Genomic DNA, 20,000 nt, shown 5'->3' on the forward strand with positions numbered 1-20,000 from the left:
AGACATCAAATTTTAATTGCATCATTTTCACCACGTGTCCTGGAACATTTCAATGCAAGGTCAGTAGCTGCTCAATGTATTTACCCACAAAAACAATCAAAATCCCACGTGTTTTAGGCTGGAAGTGGGTGAGCTCAGAATATTTCAGACCTCATTTGCAAACAGAAACGCATCCTAATGCCTGCTGTAATCTGTGCTAGACGTGTTCTTGATGGATATTAGATTCATGCGATTAATTTGAGCTTTTTTTGCAAACTCATCCTTGAAGAGCACACAATTGTGAGCTAAAAGCTAGCTGTGATGGACAGATGGGGAATCAAGATTTTAATTAAATCAGCAAACGGGGCAGATTTGGAGAAGTTTTATTAGCACAATTGATCAGTCACACATGTGAAGCTATTCTTTTTTGCCAAGACATTGCTTTTGAGATCAGATAAATAAAACAAGAGGACCATTTTAATGACAATTCACTTTATTTAGCTTGTTAATGAGTGGTAAACAACAAGATGGAATCTAATTCTGGGTTTGGCACCCCATTGGCAGAGTATTTGGCATGTTTTAAGGAAAAACTCACTTAATTTTGACTCATTATTTCTGAAAACAAGACTGTGTTTTTGCTTGTCTTTTAGATATTTGAACTAGAAACAAGACAAACTCTGGTGGTTATCTAGAAACCGCCTTCGATTTTTCACCCAACCCTACACTTTTCCCAATAATCAAACTCTCACAAGTCACAATGTTGAATTTAGCTTATTTAGTTTGCTTCAGGAGAGTTTTAAAGAGCACCTGTTATGAAAAAGTCACTTCTATAAGGTGTTAAACACAGTTGTGTGTCAGCAGTGTGTGAATATAACCAGCTTCTAATGGTAAAAATTGATTAATTCTATTGTTTTATAATCAGACTTGACATAAACAGTCTGCAGAAACACTCTGATTGACATTCTCCCTTTGTATGATGTCATCAGAGGGGGAAAGCCCCGCCTACTAGTGACCGTCTCTCCCTCAGCAGCATAAGGCGTTAGTCTTGTTTTTGAATCTGCCACTATGCTGACACAGGCATTTGTAGCTCCGCCCCTCTTCTGAAAAGAACACAATCCCATTTGCATTTAAAGTGACAGTCACTAAAAAGCCCCAAACAGAGTTTCAGAGAGTTATTAAACATTATGTGTGTGTTATTTTGAGCTGAAACTTCACACACACACTCTTGAGACATCAGAGATTTATTTTATATCTTGTAAAAAGGGGCATAATAGGTCTACATTATGGTATAATAGCGCTTTATTGACAGTGTTGGTTGATGTTTGTTTCTTCAGTTCAGCCCAATGCTGCGGTGTTGATGGGAAACCCAATCCAGGCCTTTACTCCACCGGGTGCAGGAGCGCCAGCTTCTGGAAAATCACCGAGTCCCGTTCAGAGACTCGACCCCGGGGCCAGCATCCTATATGTGCCTGCAGTTTATGGGGGAAATATGGTGATGCCCATGCCTCTTCCGGTACCACCCTTTTTTTATTTTACTTTTATGTAATTTGTGTGTGTGTGTACTGTGTATGTTTTTTATGCATATATAAATACACATGTGTGTGTGTGTGTATATACACACACACACACACACACACACACACACACACACACACACATATACATACTCGCGTGCGCGCACACACATACACTTGTTTATTTTTATTATTTATTTAATTCTATTTATTATTGATTTATTTTTATATATATATATATATATATATATATATATATATATATATATACATATATTTATTTATATATATTACTTTTTTATCATATTAATTATATTTTTATTTCTTTTTTTTGTATTTTTACTTTTATGTAATGTGTGTAGTGTGTATATTTATTATGCATATATAGATAAATGCATGTTTATATTTATTTTTATTATTTATATAATTATATAATTATATTTTTATTTATATTTATTCATTTAACTAATTATTTATTTTATTGTATGTGTATATATAAAATTGATTTATTTTGTATTTACTTATGTAATGTGTGTGTACTGTTTATTTATTATTCATATAAAAAATATATACATGCATGTATATATATTTTTAATTGTTTTTTATTATTTATTTAATTTTATGTATTTGTTTATTTTATACTTTTTATAGTTACTTATTTAGCTTTATTTTTTACATTTATTTTTATTTATTATTTATTTAGATATTATACTTTTTTATATGATTTATTTTTATTTAGTTTGTATAAACTCTTATTTAAAATATATAGTTGCCACTATTATGTAGTATATATTCATCCATGTTGATTGTGTCATTTTGTCAAGTTGCTGATGTGTCAATAAACAAAAAAACAAACAAACGTCACACCAGTATGACCCCAACTCTCCTCTTTCCAGTTGCCCTGGGCCGGTTATCAGAGCCGTTTTGCGATGGATCCTCGCTTTATGAGCCACCAGGCGGCCATGTACAACTTGAACCTGCGTCCTGCAGCCAGTCGCACCTCACCTGTGCTGTACGGATTCAGTCACGCGTCGCCTTTAGGCCTCAACCAGCAGCAAAATACAGAGAAAGAGCTGCTTCAAGAGCCCAGCGGGAACGGTAACACTTCAAAACCAGTTCACTGCTGCAGTATTGTAGCTCAATTCATGCATTTTAAGCCCTCTTTGGTTTGTGATAAGTGGAGGATAAGGAAACATGACATGATATTTGCATTGTTGAGTGAACTACCCCTTTTACTGATATTTGGTTTTCTTGGAAAATATCATGCACTGTTAATGAGAATCCACCTCATATTTCTTTTAAATTCTCAGTTTGGAGCTGTTATCATTTTATTTGATGGGTTTTGCTGATATATTGTCATTCTTTAGGGAAAATGGACATTAATGGGAAAGCCGAGCATTGTCGACTGCTGACGCCTGAGAGAAAAGCCCCTGAACTGAAGGAAAAACAGGTAAAATACATTTACACTTTCACTTTAAATATCTCAAAATTCTTAAATCAAGAAGCATTTTCTAGACTAGCGTTAAAATATTTTTGTTTTCATAAACATTGAGTCAAAATTGAGTTTTTTCCTTAAAACAAGCAAAATAATCTGACAATGAGGGAAGAAGAATAAACTTATCTCAAAGCTAAAACAAGTTTATTCTGCTCACCCCACTGGCAGATTATTTTACTTGCTTTAAGGAATAACTCGCTTGTTTTTGACATATTATTTCAAATATCAATATTTTTAGCTCATCTAGAAAATGTAATTATTATTATTATAAATATTTTTTTTGATATTTGGACTAGAAACGAAACAAAAACTTTTTATTTTTTATTTTATTTTTTTAATTTATATATTATTTTTTTTGATATTTGGACTAGAAACGAAACAATTTTTTTAAATTATTATTTATTTATTTATTTTTTGATATTTGGACTAGAACGAAACAAACTTTTTATTTTTTATTTTATTTATTTATTTATTGATATTTGGACTAGAAACAAAACTTTTTTTTTTTTTTTTTCTGCAGTGCAACCTCAGAAATCAAACTTTTTCATTAATTGCATGCTCAAAAACACTTTGGGCCCTATCATACACCCCGTGCAATAAGGTGCAAGAGGTGTTTGGCTCGATTTGTTGCTATTTTCAGACCAGCGCAACCATAATTTTCACGTGTTGCACCACGTTGTTTAAATAACAAATCCATTTGCGCCACTGTGTGGACTCATCAGAATGAGAAAGAGCTTTATTGCCAGGTATGTTCACACATACGAGGAATTTGTTTTGGTGACAGAGCTTTTACAGTGCAACAGGATTACAGAGACAGGACAAAAAACAGATCATACATATATTTAAAAAAAAAAATAGAAGTAAGTAGTGAGTGCAAATATACAGATTGACAAGTGTGTGTACGTGTTTATTACTATATACAACGTTATATGTGCAGCAGTTATGTGCAAATTGGCATGTAAAGTGTGTTGTTAAATAAGTGTATATGTGTATAAAAGTGTATAGCAGTAGTGATGTTGGTTCCACAATTATTATCATCAAGTGTTCATGAGATGGATCACCTGAGGGAAGAAACTGTTTCTGTGTCGGGCTGTTCTGGTGCGCAGTGCTCTGTAGCGTCGACCAGAAGGTAACAGTTTAAAGAGGCAGTGTGCTGGGTGTGAGGAGTCCAGAGTGATTTTGGCAGCCCTTCTGCTCGCTCTGGATAAGTACAGTTCTTGGGGAGTAGGAAGGGTTGTACCAGTGATTCGCTCAGCAGTCCGAACTATTCGACGTAGTCTTTGGAGATCGTATTTAGTAGCTGAGCTAAACCAGACAGTTATTGATGTGCAGATGAGGTGTGCTGGTGTGCTGATCTATAAAGGAGGTGTGTTAAGGAGCATTGTTGGTGTGTTGCTATTTTAAGGAACTAAAATAGACAGCATCATTGACCAACTAAGGTGCTGATCACACTGAATGCACATTTCTGTTCCAAAAATGTGAGGCCCACCACACTGACTTTTTGTAGACAAGAAAAACAGAAGCGCGGTGCTCTTTTAATGTCACCAGGCAATGGCTGAATCAGCTGTGTAATGTGCGTGAGTGTTGCTGTTGATATTGGTATAATTTTAATATTTAAACATTTTAATTTGTGAAGTCATACAGCTCTGGATAACTCAAAACAGCAACCACAAGTCTCTCCTCCATCTTCAAGAGTCTCCGTAGGTGTCTTTGACAACACAAACACTGCAGACACCTCAATGGAAACCCCGCCTCTGCTGTCATTTGATTGGAGAATAAAACAGACGCGACTGACCTGACGTGCTTTTTCCACCAGTTGATTTTTTTTTCAACTGCAAGCGCATGGCGCGCAACGGCAAAATGCAAGGCGCAGCAGGCGGTTAAAACATGAGGGGCGCATAAGCAGCGCACAAAACGCTCGCGGCCATTAGTGAATCATTCAAAAAAGGCGCCTCTCAACTCAAAAAGTCTGATCGGCCCCTAAAAGCTGCTCTGCAGTCTGGCGCAGAGTGCGTTCATTATGTGCCTATGCAGATCCAAACACTTACACACTGCTGAATACACACAGGATGATCAGCAACGCACAAATATCTTTACAGATGAATATAATTAAAGGATTAAAATGATCCAACAATGATTTTCTACATGTATATAAACACCACTGCCTCCATGCCTTCTTCACCTCGGGGGACTTTTCAGTTTATTCATGACGATCTGTATCTGTATAATGTTATTATTATTATCAGTATTATTTATTATATGCAGATTATATTAGTTTAATAAAACTAGTTTAGATTTGTCCAGCTGTGGGGTTTTGGTGACGTCCTGCATCACCATATGGGGCATCAGAACAGGACGTGTGTTTGGATATAACTCAGTGTTTTGACCCACACTTCATTATTATTGTTCATTTATTCCTTTGCTAGAGATTAGAACTGAATTTAGAAATAGTTTTGATCAAATCTTTGTGCTTAACAAAGGAAATAAAATATGTGGGCTAATGGATGTGTTCAGTGGAGTGAGTTTCCACCGTTTCCTTCATTAAAGTAAAGGAGTAAAGTAAAGAGAAAGTACAGGGTTCGTACGGGTGCTGGAAATCTTGGGAAATGCTTGATTTTTAATAGTGTTTTCAAGGTTAGAAAAGTGCTTGGATTTTGGACAAACTGCTTGAACCTGCTTGAATTTGAAGTTGCAGGGCTTGAAATTTCGACAGTTTTGGTTGCATATGCGCCTGGAATTTTAGCTATTGAGCTCAGAATATATTAGGGAGCATTTGTGTGAGTGCAAATTGTTGAATATTCTCGGACTCATAAGGATTTAATTTGTTATATGAATTTTAAATAGCAATGCACATGAAATATCATGTGGGTCATGAAAGTTTGGGACTACACCCAAACACAATCTGACTGTGAACTCATTTTTCAGCACTTTAAGCTGAAATGTTATATGTTTTTTTTTTAAATGGCACAATGGATTTAAATGTGAAAGTATATACAGCTGCTATACAGTAAACATAATTTACCGTGTTGGTTAGGTGTTGGAAAAGCATAAAAATACACATTGAAAGTGCTGGAATTTGAAGTTGGGTAATGTGTAAGAACCCTGAAAGTAAAGAGGCTGAATGGAGGAGGCTCGTTCTTTATCCTCGTGCTGCAGAAGCTCTGTACAACTGTTTTCTCACTAATAAAGCGTTCAGTTATTACACTTACAAAGTCCGCCATGTAAATAGCAAATGCAAAATGGCGTGACGCAACTGACTCTTAAAGGGAATGAGAGACGAGACTCTGATTGGTTTAATGCACGTTATTCTCAAAACACAATCAGAGCTCATTAAGAGAATAAGCTCAACCCTGTTAGACCATGCGCCACAGTGCAGAGCGTATTATTTAATCCTTAAAATAGCAAATGTGGATTCAGACACGCTCTAAATGCTTTTACGCCATGAGCTTTGTGCTTAGGTCATTAAAATAGAGCCCATTATCTTTACACCCACCAATCTGGTAAGGACTGTACCATCATCTACTTATTTCCCAGGGGGATTCAGAATCAGCCCAAAACAAAGTCCAAATCCCAGTTTTGTTTTCAGAAATGAGTCAAAATTGCGTTTTTCAATAATCTTTTCTATTCAGTTTTTCAAAATAATCTACCAATGAGATAAGCAGAATAATATTAATTCAAAATGAAAATAAGAGTATTCTGCTCAGCCAATTGGTAGATTATTTAGCTTGCTTTTAAGGAAAACAAGACAATATATCCTGCATGTTTGTAAAAAGCTTCCTGCTTTTAAGAATTGGTAGATATTTGAACTAGAAACAAGACGACAAATCTTTTTTTGCAGTGTAATCTTAGCAACTTGTTCATCCATTGCAAGTTCAAAAACTCCCTCCAATATGGTAAAGACTGTACCATCTCCTTATTCTGCAGGGGATCCAGAATCGGTCCAAAACAAGAGTCCAGAGCCCCAGTCCAGCATGGGGCTTCCCTGCAAACCGCCTCATACGCAAAGACCCCCAGAGAGCCCTCAATTTCCACCTCGGACCCCCACATCCTGGATTCCCCTCTCATCATGGGAACAGCCAGTTCCCACAGCAGTACGGCCTGTCCCGACCCCCTCTCCGCATGCAGACGCCCATGCACCCGCAGGCCTCCTCCTTTCCTCCGTCGTTTTTCAGCGGGCCGCCGATGGGACCCCGCGGACTGCAGTCTCCGGTGCTGGAAGGCGGAGAGGACCCCGATGGGGGCCGGGATGTCTGAGGATCTGAAGGGTGTGGTTCGAGGTCTGCCTGCACAGATGCACCAGCAGCCGCTCCGACTCAACAGCTTCGGGGAGGAGAGCTGGACTCGCTGTTGGGCGACACTTTAGGTTTGGTATATATAGATTCTTCTTAGGCCTTGATCACACTCAACACTTAAAGTCTTTATTTAGGAGAGATACTGTTTGTTTTCTACTTTTAATATGAAAAACATTGAAAATAATACATTTTGTTTCCAAAAGTGCAAGTTATTTATTTAGTTTTTATGTTTTGTGTGTCAGATGGTCAGGCATCGTCAGGAATGGAGGCTCTTCAGCATCAGCAGCAGGCTCGTTGTGGGCCAGTGGGGGGGAGCACGCACCCTTCCTGCCGGCCGGTGTTGCCCCGTTCCCGCTGCCGCAGCAGCTGGCTCATCTGGGACAACATGGACTGCGCATCCCTCAGCAGATGCTGAGAGCCGGATGGGGCCTGGGGCCAGCAGCAGACGAGGAGCCCAGACCTACCATGCCCAGGTCTGAACATACATACATACATTGATAACACTTTTGTTTAAGTAACAATTCACACCATTTACTACTGGTCTATTATTAAACCCTTGTGCACTGTTCAAATAGACTATGCTTTCGTTATGTTGTGTGTCGTTTTTTCATTTTTATTCATATTACACTCATATGTTATGCCGCCATCTTGTCTGAATAATGCACAGGTTAGTGTATACTCCATCAGCTGTTTCTGTCAGCTTTGTGTTTTTGACTGTTTGGCGCCATCTTGTGTCTGAATAATGCGCAGGTTAGTGTATACTCCATCAGCTGTTTTAGTTTCTGTCAGTTTTGTGTTTTTGACTGTTTGGTGCCATCTAGTGTCCGAATAATGCGCAGGTTAGTGTATACTCCATCAGCTGTTTTAGTTTCTGTCAGTTTTGTGTTTTTGACTGTTTGGTGCCATCTAGTGTCCGAATAATGCGCAGGTTAGTGTATACTTCATCAGCTGTTTTAGTTTCTGTCAGCTTTGTTTTTTTGACTGTTTGGTGCCATCTAGTGTCTGAATAATGCGCAGGTTAGTGTATACTCCATCAGCTGTTTTAGTTACTGTCAGCTTTGTGTTTTTCACTGTTTGGCGCCATCTAGTGTCTGAATAATGCACAGGTTAGTGTATACTCCATCAGCTGTTTTTATTTTGTCAGTTTTGTGTTTTTGACTGTTTGGCGCCATCTAGTGTCTGAATAATGCGCAGGTTAGTGTATACTCTATCAGCTGTTTTAGTTTCTGTCAGCTTTGTGTTTTTGACTGTTTGGCGCCATCTAGTGTCTGAATAATGCGCAGGTTAGTGTATACTCTATCAGCTGTTTTAGTTTCTGTCAGCTTTGTGTTTTTGACTTTTGGCGCCATCTTGTGTCTGGATAATGCGCAGGTTAGTGTATACTCCATCAGCTGTTTTTGTTTCTGTCAGCTTTGTGTTTTTGACTTTTTGGCGCCATCTAGTGTCTGAATAATGCGCAGGTTAGTGTATACTCCATCATCTGTTTTAGTTTCTGTCAGCTTTGGTTTTTGACTGTTTGGTGCCACCTAGTGTCTGAATAATGCGCAGGTTAGTGTATACTCCATCATCTGTTTCATTTTGTCATTTAGTTTTTGACTGTTTGACGCCATCTTGTGTTTGAATAATGCGCAGGTTAGTGTATACTCCATCAGCTGTTTCTGTCAGCTTTGTGTTTTTGACTGTTTGTCTCCATCTTGTGTCTGAATAATGCACAGGTTAGTGTATACTCCATCAGCTGTTTTAGTGTCTGTCAGCTTTGTGTTTGACTGTTTGGCGCCATCTTGTGTCTGAATAATGCGCAGGTTAGTGTATACTCCATCAGCTGGTTTAGTTTCTGTCAGCTTTGTGTTTTTGACTGTTTGGCGCCATCTAGTGTCTGAATAATGCGCAGGTTAGTGTATACTCCATTAGCTGTTTTAGTTTCTGTCAGCTTGTGTTTTTGACTGTTTGGCGCCATCTAGTGTCTGAATAATGCACAGGTTAGTGTATACTCCATTAGCTGTTTTAGTTACTGTCAGCTTTGTGTTTTTGACTGTTTGGCACCATTTTGTGTCTAAATAGGTATCCGGGTCTGCTGCGTGAGATGCTCCCGCAGGAACAGCAGTATGAGCAGCGGGACCCTGCAGAAATGCCTCCTCCTCAGTCTCGTCTCCTTCAGTACCGTCAGCAGATCCAGCCTCGGAGCCCTGGAGACCTGCCGTCCCCCTCGTCCTCAGCCCCAAACCACAGCTTCCCCGCCCCGACTCAGCCCTCGTACCCCGACACCAGCCGAGAACCACCTGTGGGCTTCAGTCAGGCTCCGTTCCCGCCGGATCACAGCGCGGGGCAACTTCCAGTAAAATACCTGCTCCAGGAGGCCCACTGGCCCCATCCCGGACACATGCTGGGGCATGGGTTGCCCTTCGGCATGCAGGCGATGGCACAGCGGCAGGATCCAGGCCGCTGCAGCACCAGCAGCAGAAACAGCAGCTCCAGGCCCCGCAGAGCTCCCTGCACAGCCTAGAAGAGGTGAGTGCACCTGTGATTAAATGCGGTTAAAAGGGATTTCACCATAGTATGATGTTCTCCAGCATTAACATCTACACTTACTTGGAGGTTTCTGATCCAAATCACTAAATCAAGAAGCATTTTCTTGATGTGCAAAAAATATTGTCAGAAATTAGTCAAAGTGGAGCAAGTTTTTAGTTAAAGCAAGCAAATAATCTGCCAATGGGAGTACGTTAAATTAACGTATGTCAAAAGGAAAAGCAAGTGTATTTTACCCTGTTGTCAGATTATTTTGCATGTTTTAACTAAAAACTCACTTCATTTTGACTGGTTATTTCTGAAAACAACACTGTATTTTTGCTTGTCTAGGAAATGCTTCTTGATTTAAAAATGTTTGATATTTGGACTAGAAACAAGGCAGAAAAATGTAAAATAAGTATTGAACGCGTCAGTATTTTCAGCAGAGAAAACATATTTCTAAAGGTGCCGTTGGCTTGAAATACTTACTAGATGTCAGAAACATCTAAAGTAATCCAAACATACAAAGACAGCAAAACTGATTAGGGTGTAGGAGAAATGAAGTGTGTGTGTATTAAAATGAAATGACAATGGGAAAACGTATTGAACACATGAAGAAAGGAAGGTTAAAAGACATGGAAAGCCCAGACAGCGACAGTACACTGCAAAAAATACTTTTTACTTACTTTTTGTCTTATTCTTGTCCAAATATCTAAAAATTGTTAAATCAAGAAGCATTTTCCAGACAAGCAAACAGCAAAGGGGGGTTAATAATTCTGACTTCAACTGTATATTGTAAAGTATTTGCCCATAATTTTATGAATGAATTAAATGTCTTTTTCTATTTCTTATTTTTTAAATGAGCAAAAATGAATAAATAGTGGAGAAAAAAAAGGAAATCTTGAGTTTGAATTATTCAAATGTAAGTGTATGTTAAGAACTTAATCGCATTCACATAAAATGAAATAAATAGTTAAAAAATGTTAATTAATTAATTAATAACCTAAGAATTAGGCTTGGGCGGTCTCCAAATTTTAACACCGTCAAACCTCCCTATTTTACCTCGGTATCCGGTATTACCGCGCATAATAAAAAAAATGATGACGTAAGGCTCAGACAGCGTCACCAAACTGTTGGCTTGACCATTTAGAAACTGCATATCATATATGCGACCTTAGGTTCGCGGTCACCTGTTTGTCTGTTCGTATTAGAGATCTGGCGGGATGCTCTCTCTCATTCGCACATACACACACACCACCACCAAGCGACGCACAGCATCACGCTCTCTCTCTCTCTCTCTCATCCACACACACACACATAAAGAGCACCAAGCGACACAAAGCATCACGCTCTCTCTCATTCACACACACACACACACACACACACACACACACATAAACAGCATCCATGCAGATGCGCGCATGCTCGCTTGCTCAGGAGTGATATTGTTAGACCGCCCGCTCCCGTTCAAATTACACCAGAGTTACCGACCGCTCCTGCGATCTATTCGGAAATTTCGGAAGAAATCTGGTGGGGTCCTGCAGTACAGCAGCGGGAATGCATACCTCTAGTTTGTATTTACCACTTCTCCCTTCTCGTTCGGTCAAAACACGAAATGCTGCCAAACTGCAGAGGTTGTGTTCATTTTCGAGACCAGGTCACTTGGTGTGCGACTGGCCATCTTACCTCACCTCTCTCTCTCCTCCACACTGTCCCGTGATGACAATCACACACGCATTAATTAGGCATTAAATAAATAATATTTAATACTTGTCTCCTATTTAAGGGCATTGTTTTTATGACGGTATAACGGTATTGAAACTGACACCGTTGCTATTTTTAGATCCCGCGGTATACCATATTACCGTATTACCGCCCAAGCCTACTAAGAATCCCACACATCCCGAATAACCCATCACAACTTATTCCGTCATCATTATATTTTACAGGAAACCTAAATGCTTTCACACATGCCAACTGCATGGCTCAAACCAGCGACCTTCTTGCTGTGAGGCGACAACACTACCTACTGCGCCACTGCGTCATCCAATTTAGGATTAAATAAATTAATTATGTTTCGAACTGTGGATTGTGATCTGTTACACTAATCGCCCCCCGCTTGCAACCGTTGACAAGTCCGAAATAATGACTGAAATGTGCTTGGAGCTAGCTAGCTCGTGCGTTTGATTGTTAATTAAAATAAAACAAGAGTGTTTTGAGCACAGAAATGAACGTGATGCTTGTTTTTGTTGAGTTGTTTTGCATTTAATCTACATATATTGTGCAGTGCAATGTTCGAGTGCGTAAAAACCCATTCAGCTAACGCCGATGAAGGATTTCACATCTAAATATGAGAAATGAGCGAATTATTTAAGAAGATACACACTAGAAACAGGTCAAATGAGGATCTGCCCATGCAGGAAGATAATTCTACTTGACATAAGTAAATCTACCTAGGCTTTAGTAAAGAAGAAAAGTCTTAAAATGAGTATTATCACACTTATAGGAGTGTGTTTAGTCTAATTATCTCAAAACTAGCATGTTTAAACCATTTCCTTTTCATCCTAACTGTGATCCGTTACTCAATAAAATTAAATATATATATATTAGTGACTGGTTTGTGTGGTTGTAGTGTGTGTAGTAATGCGGTGTGTGTGTGTGTGTTTGATCCACAGCTCAGCCCGTTCGTGTACAGTGAGTTTGCGCGGGAGAGGAATCTGCACGTGTCTCTGCTGGACCGGCTGTATGAGCATTACCCGTCCGAATACCCCTGCAGGATCCTGCTCTGTGAAAACTACCGCTCGCATGAGGCAATCATCAAGTAGGTGTGAACTCTTTCACAGCACTCGTCCTGAGGAGACACATTACATTATATTACATTACACAACTCTCTGTCAGTCTCACACAGCGCTCTACGTTCAACTTAAGGCCTGGTTTACACTGTTTTTGCCTTGTTTCTAGTCCAAATATCTAACGATTGTTAAATCAAGAAACGTTTTCTAGACAAGTGTAAAGTATTGTGCTGTCTTTTAGGACTATTAAGTCAAAGCTGAGTGAGTTCTGCTGTAAAATAAGCTAAATAATCAATGGGGTAAGCTAAATATTCTTATTTCAAAGTGAAAATGAGATTATTTTGCTTGTTTTAAGGAAAAACTCACTTCATTTTGACTCTATTTCTGAAAACAAGACTGCCCTTTGGATTTAGAAGAACTGAATTTAAGATAAATGACAGTCATATTACAGGGGCGTAGATTCAGGGTGGATGGAGGGGACGCGCCCCCACCAATAAATCATGTTCTCTCCTCGGGTCGCACGCCCCTCCAAAAACGTATGATCGATAGCCGCGTTTCCACTATCGCGCCTAAAGCGAGCGAGCCAAGGCCAGTCGCGTTTCCACTACCACTTCCGGGGCGTAATCGGGCCAAAGCGGGGCTTCCTTGGGGCCAGCGTCTGGCCTTTTTCGGCCCGCCGAATACCTTGGGCCAAGGAGGGCCAACTGGGGCTTCGGGGCGGGGTTACGTACAAAGGCGGAGTTTTCCTGTCAGGTAAAGAGGAGACAAGATGCTTTCTTCCCTTACATTTGTTTTGCTATCGCGCTTGATCAACTCACTAAGAAGAAGAAAAAATGGATAGCAGACAGTACTGGCATGTGATTTATTTATTTGAGGCATTTACCAACTAACTAACGTTTTATCAAACTGCACCACAAAGTCAACACTGCTCTAAGTGTTCACTAACGTTACCTTTTTAACTAAAACGCTGATCCTAAAACAATACATGAGACGTCAGCCATGTGGCGCACACATGGCCTACGAAGGGGCTACTTTTGAGTGTTCCCTTTTAAAACATTTAGCGCGAAATCCAACACGTGTAACTTCCGGCTCATTGGGTACATATTTATCGGTCACGCTTTCCGGTAAGAGGACAGAACAAGTGTGCCATACAGAGAGGTGCCGACAGCCAAAATCTGTGTTCGAAGTAAATGCCGCCGAACTCGAATGTCCTTATCCAGGGATCGCTGTCTGGCCTTACACCAACAGACCACAAACAGTAAAAAAGCAATGGCTTCGGTGTTCTCCATCTTCGCGCTCTCGTAGTGATGCCAGGTTGTGTTTGTGGTTATAATTTGAGTTTTTTGTTCCCGCTGAAGTGGGCGGGTTGTGTGACGGGTTGTGTGACGTTTGATTCGGGGGACGTTCTGGGGGCGGTGTTTGCGTGACTCGCTGCGAGCAACTAGCCCGACAGTGGAAACGCGACATGATTTCGGCCTCATTTCTCAACCTCCCGGGCTATTGGCCCGGCCTGGCCCGATTAAAGCCCTGGCTCGCACTGGCCCGATAGTGGAAATGCGGCTATTGTGATTGGCTGTGCCTTTCCCTGCTGTCACTTGAGAGGCCGTAGCTGCTTAAGATACAAACATCGACCGCCAAAATTGTGAATTTCCCGTGCAAGAATAAGGTGTGTGACACACGCAGATGAGAATGGCGGCAGCAAAATAAAGGTGGAGATAAGGAAAAGTGTAAGTCACATAAACTGTAGTTCGCTACTGAATGAGTCCATCATAATCTTGTTGATGCTTGTGTTTTCCCCACTTTAACGCACAGTCTATTGTTATAGGAGACTGATACAGTCTGTGCATAACATGCCCTGAAAACTGACTGCAGAATAAACAGCTACATGTAAAAGTATATGACCCCTGCCGGTTCTCCTGATCTCTCAGAGTAGCATGTGTGCAATTTGAAACAGTTTTTCAGGAAAACTCCAGCCTGTGCTGTTCATAAATACTGAAATATGAGACATGTTTCATTTGCATTTAGCTAAAATAAACGGAAGTCTTTATTAACTCTCTCTTCATCAATTAATAAACATTCTTTTACCATTACACTATCAGGCTCATGTGCGTTAAACTAAGTTTTATATTACCGTTTTATAAATAATGAACATTTATCATGGAGAATATGAAAAAGATACTTATATTTGAAATACTACTTTATTTTCATTGATCATTACATTTTTTTATTTTAGAAATCTGTTCAAACTTGTTTTAAAATAAAAAACTGAAGCCTACAGGCAAATAACAAACTGGCCAGCACATTCAACTTTCCTCAGTCAGAATTGGGCCATTTGAAAAGGAAAATTCAAGCATAATAATAATAATAATCCAATATTTGGTCTTTCAATTCACCCGGACCCCCTTGGCTACGAGCCTGACTATTTAATTTAACTTAATAAATTTTATGAAAAGAGGATTAATTTAATAATTAATAACAATATATATATATTGTATTCACCCGTCCCCACCAATGTCAAGTGCCAACCTACGCCCTTGGAATATTATAGACTACCTGACAAAAGTCTTGTCGCCTATCCAAGTTTTAGGAAGAACCAATAATATCTTGACTTCTTGTTGATCATTTGGTATCAGAAGTGGCTTATATGAAAGGTAAAGGCCTCTAGATTACGCTTATTTGAGCACAATAAATCTGATCATCCTTGATTATTAATGATTTGATTAGGACAGTAAGGTCTGACTCTGCTTAGACTAAAGTCCTGCTCACTGAACCTTCAATAATGTCCAGTATAGAATATGTGCTCATGCTGCAGTGGAAACAGAATGAATATTGTGTCTGACTCCATCATGAGCTTGGAGGACTGCATCCATACATCTCTGACATGACTCAAATCACTGATTAATAAAGTCATCTGGAATGGCAAAGAAGCCTTCTTGCAGGACTCCCAGAGTTCATCAAGAGTCTTTGTGTTCATCTTCAATGCCCTCCCTCCTTCATCTTACCCCAGACATGCTCAATAATGTTCATGTCTGGTTGACTGGCTGGCCAATCCTAGAGCGCTGACCTTCTTTGCTTTCAGGAGCTTTGATGTGGAGGCTGAAGTATGAGAAGGAGCGCTATCCTGCTGGAGAATTTGCCCTCTCCCTGTGGTTTGTAATGTAATGGGCAGCACAAATGTCTTGATACCTCAGGCTGTTTGATGTTGAGCTACCACTCTGCAGATCTCTTGCACGCCCACATACTGAATGTAACCAACCCCAAACCATGATTTCTCCTTCACCAAAACTTGACTGATTTCTGTGAGAATCTTGGTCCATGCTGTTCCAGTTGGTCTTCTGCAGTATTGGTGATGATTGAGATGACAGATCAACAGATGATTCCTGGGAAAATTGACCTTCTGCCACTTTTCCACATGAACAACTAGAGGTCAAGTTATTATTTGTTGCTCTTACAACTGGGATTGGAAAAAAAAAATAGAATCATTAATAATCAAGACATGACCATATTTATTGTGGTCAAATAATCGTAATCTAGAGGCCTTTACCTTTCATATAAGCCACTTCTGATACTAAATGTAACTAGAAGTCAAGTTATTATTGGTTACTTTTGTCAGGTAGTGTGCATATATAATGTGTTGTTGTGTTCATATGCATGTAAATATATACTTTTCTACACATGATTTAAGTGCTTAAATTGGAAAGCGTAAGAACCCTGAGACCATTATGACTTATTTCTTGTCAAACATTTAAATCTGAAGATGTTAGCGTGTTGTTTATCGTCTTGTAATGAGTCTTCAAGCTGACTGTGTGTCCTGACTGACCCGCAGCTACACGTCTGATCTCTTCTACGAGGGAAAGCTGATGGCCAGCGGGAACACAGCCGCCACATAAGGATTTTTACCCTTTGACCTTCTTCACAGCCCGCGGAGAAGACGTGCAGGAGAAAAACAGCACCGCGTACTACAACAACGCTGAGGTAAACCTTACCAGCGTGTCCCGGGGGTTGTCATTAATAGACTAATTGATCATTAATAAACTAATGATCAATAGTTTATTAATCATTTACTAATTCATTCTGAATTATCTTAATAACTCCAGCTTCTCTAAATAGAAATGATTAAATACTTCATTTAGTCATGAAAAATGGACCAGTCACAAATTATGAAAGTTCAATTATTAAGCACATTATAAATGTGGTTGTAAGTCAAGAATAGAGCATTTGTAGCTTCAGTTATTAACTGCTTATTAATGTCTATTAATGTAGAGTTAATGCTTAACAAATAAGGAATTCAATAGATGCTAATGCTTAATAAATGATCATAGGCTGTAAAATATATGGACGTAGTATCCGTGACGTCACCAATAGGTTTCTAAAGAGCGCAAATGAAGCTACAAGTAGGCGCGCCAACCGTCGCCATTTTGTTCACGCGTCATCGCACCCACGGTGGGATACCAAACAAGGGCAAAGAGGCGGAGAGTGGCGGAGCTACAGACACCTGCTGGCATTTTGCTTGGACCTGGCTTAGACAGAGCTTACTTTGGAGAAACGCTTGATACTCTATTACCTGCGACTCATTTTTGACCACATGTGCTTGGCTGTACACTATATCAATAAAGTGTTTAGACTTTTAAAAACACTGTAGTAGCAATGAGCCACTAAGCATTGTTTAACAGGAGGAAAACCCGAAATACGTCCAAACAATTCAATTCTAGTCTGTGTTAGTAAATGCAGGACTATTGATGAACTCCAGCATAACACTGTATGATAACGCTTCAGATGACTGTTCTAGAGCCTACAGCTAATCTATCTGTCGGATTCTGGAGGGCATTACAGCTCTAAAGAACATTATAAATGATCTTAAATAAAACAAATACATTTATAGAGATGGTATACAAGTATATAATTTCACTCACCAGGGAAACGGAGGCCACGTGAATGGTTTGTGAGCACAATTAAGTGCACACAGCATCCCATATCATCTGATAATTGTAGGAAATAATCCCAAAAGGCAACTGACTGTGTAAAGAAACATTAAGCAACACAAAAATGCGACATATATGCCGAGTTTATTGGCTAATTAACCGGAATCAGCTGAGGAGACGAGACAGCGAGCAGTGAGACCTAGCTGTCACTCAAGTGGCCACACCCTTAATTATGCAAACTTAATATAACTTATATAAAACAAAATGGATGAGTTATAAAATAAATTCACCCCCTCACAGTTGTCATGAAGGTTAATCATGACTATATATACCAAAGCCATCATTTGTACCAGGCTGTAAGCATGTATTATCAGCTGTAAAAATGGCCAATTTCCCAATGCAGTCAGTAATGACCTGGACTTCCTGGAGCCAGCCCCCCAAGGCGAGTCGATGAATTGCAGTTTTAGTTACTTCCGTATTGGCTTCCCGAGGGAGAGCGGGAGGTTGCCGCTTGTAAATGATTCATAGTGTGTAGTTATTATAAAGTGTTACCAGACTACTTAGTAAATTACAGTTTCTGAGAAGAAGAACTCAATTACAGTAGTTTTTGAGTATTTGTGATTTGTTACTTTACAACACTGCCTACAATAAGACATTTAAAAATATCTGGAGTTCTTGAAAGCAGCAGGATTGAAGGTGGGCGAGCTTCACTTTTTGTCCGGTCTATTTTAAAGAGAACCCATTAGTAGCGTTTCCAGGCACGGATGCTTCTCGCAAAGAAACATGAGCGCACCCGCTTTTAAACACTGGCATCACATCACCTGTGCGCGCAACACTGAAGCCCTCGTCAGTGAACGAGGTTAGTCTCGCCGTGTGTGTGATCTACCTCTCATTCGGTATTCACCGGTTTCTTTTGCTCATGCGAACTGTCGTTTTTTTGTCATCTCTTGTGCTGGCCCCGAAACCACATCGGTTTCTCTCTGCTTTTTAAGACAATTACAATTTCAAACTGATCTTCAACCAGCCGGAGTGGCTAGTGCTGGGATGGGCAAACTCGATCCTGGAGGGCCGGTGTCCCTGCATAGTTTTGCACCAACCCTAATCAAACACACCTGCTTGTAGCTTTCTAGTGATCTTGAAGACACTAATTAGGGTGTTCAGGTGTGTTTGATTAGTGTTGGAGCAAAACTATGCAGGGACAACGGCCCTCGAGGATCGAGTTTGCCCATGCCTGGGCTAGTGGGAGCAGTGCCCAGTTCAGACTGCATGATTTTCAAAGTAGTCGTGTCACAGATGTTTTCACACTGCATGACTATCTCGGCTAGCATTTTGTCGCTGCTTTGTTTACACTGCAAGATGCATCAGCGACTGGGGCTTTCACACAGCATGACTATAGAAATAGGAAGAATCGCCGACAACTTCGTCTAAACTATGTCTCCCAGCCAAAAACACTAGTAAATCTTTTGTTATTAACTACATAATGAGAAAGAAGCCTTTATGGGGTAGGAAATGTACGTATTAGCTCACCTGGGATTGAAGGGAATTAGCAATTTCTCCTCCACTTTCTTTTTAACTTTCTGAATGTAACGTCAACAGACACGAGTGCTCCTGTCAAACCTCCACTAGTTTTCCTCATTTCTTGGTCCAAATAAACCAAAAATGAGCGCTTTTAACTTCTCCCTCACCTCCCGCTGGCCTGCAGATACACAGACTAGTGAATGCTGCTCTCTCATTGGCTGTAGCCGATCGCCAATGTTATGTTCAGTCAAATGATTTGAATCGCCGACAGCTCCAGATATTTAGCACGCCAAATATCTCACAGGCATCGGCGACGCATCGCTGATTCTCTCAGATCGCGCCTTTGATAGTTCATACTGTTGTGATTGTCACTCACGAGCACAGATTTGACTGTGATTTCAGCCATTGTCTGAGATTTCTCGAACATGTCAGCGAGTCAAAATCAGGGTTAAAATCACGCAGTCTGAACTCGACATAACCTGCCACCCGCTGAAATCTACCCACATTTCCCGGGTTGGCGGGTGTTGAATGTCAAGCCCTGTTGGTGTGTGTGTGTGTTCTGCAGGTGTTTGAGATCGTGGAGCGTGTGGAGGAGATGCGGAAGAAGTGGCCCGTGTCCTGGGGGAAGCTGGAGGAGGGCAGCATCGGTGTGGTCTCGCCTACGCCGACCAGGTCTTCCGGATCAGAGCCGAACTGCGCAAAAAGAGGATGTCGGAGGTCAGCGTGGAGAGAGTGCTCAATGTGCAGGGTGAGTCAAACACCACCACACTGCAGGAAAAGCAAGCTCTTCTTATTGAGCGGTTTATAGTCCAGCTATCTAGAATTTCCTAAATCAAGAAGCTTTCTAGACGAGCAACAAAATACTGTATTATTTCAGAAATCAGTCCCGTATCCAGCTTATTGAATGGGAATTATGAGTACTAGCATTGTAAGCACTAATTAAGCACTAATCGTTGCTGGATTAACTTGTCTGATGCTGATCA

General features: G+C 40.2%; 3 protein-coding genes across 3 annotated transcripts in view; all 3 read left to right on the forward strand.

Moving 5' to 3' along the window:
• helz (helicase with zinc finger) overlaps positions 1–7,265 on the forward strand; it is a 75,303-nt gene extending 68,038 nt beyond the window's left edge. Inside the window, exons 25-28 of the mRNA XM_056452834.1 lie at positions 1,314–1,492; positions 2,390–2,591; positions 2,861–2,943; positions 6,912–7,265. Coding sequence (XP_056308809.1) covers positions 1,314–1,492; positions 2,390–2,591; positions 2,861–2,943; positions 6,912–7,250 — 803 coding nt within the window. The 3' untranslated portion in view covers positions 7,251–7,265. The remainder of the gene's footprint in view (positions 1–1,313; positions 1,493–2,389; positions 2,592–2,860; positions 2,944–6,911) is intronic.
• Positions 7,266–7,279: 14 nt separating this feature from the next.
• On the forward strand, positions 7,280–9,783 carry LOC130220615 (probable helicase with zinc finger domain). The gene is made up of 3 exons (XM_056452835.1): positions 7,280–7,334; positions 7,531–7,753; positions 9,342–9,783. Exons 1-3 carry the CDS (start codon positions 7,280–7,282, stop codon positions 9,781–9,783), a joined length of 720 nt encoding a protein of 239 aa, XP_056308810.1.
• Positions 9,784–19,681: 9,898 nt separating this feature from the next.
• Positions 19,682–20,000, forward strand: part of LOC130221789 (probable helicase with zinc finger domain) — a 37,132-nt gene continuing 36,813 nt past the window's right edge. Inside the window, exon 1 of the mRNA XM_056454386.1 lies at positions 19,682–19,765. Coding sequence (XP_056310361.1) covers positions 19,726–19,765 — 40 coding nt within the window. The 5' untranslated portion in view covers positions 19,682–19,725. The remainder of the gene's footprint in view (positions 19,766–20,000) is intronic.

Source organism: Danio aesculapii, chromosome 3 (assembly GCF_903798145.1).
Source record: "Danio aesculapii chromosome 3, fDanAes4.1, whole genome shotgun sequence".
Classification (NCBI taxonomy): Eukaryota; Metazoa; Chordata; class Actinopteri; order Cypriniformes; family Danionidae; genus Danio; species Danio aesculapii.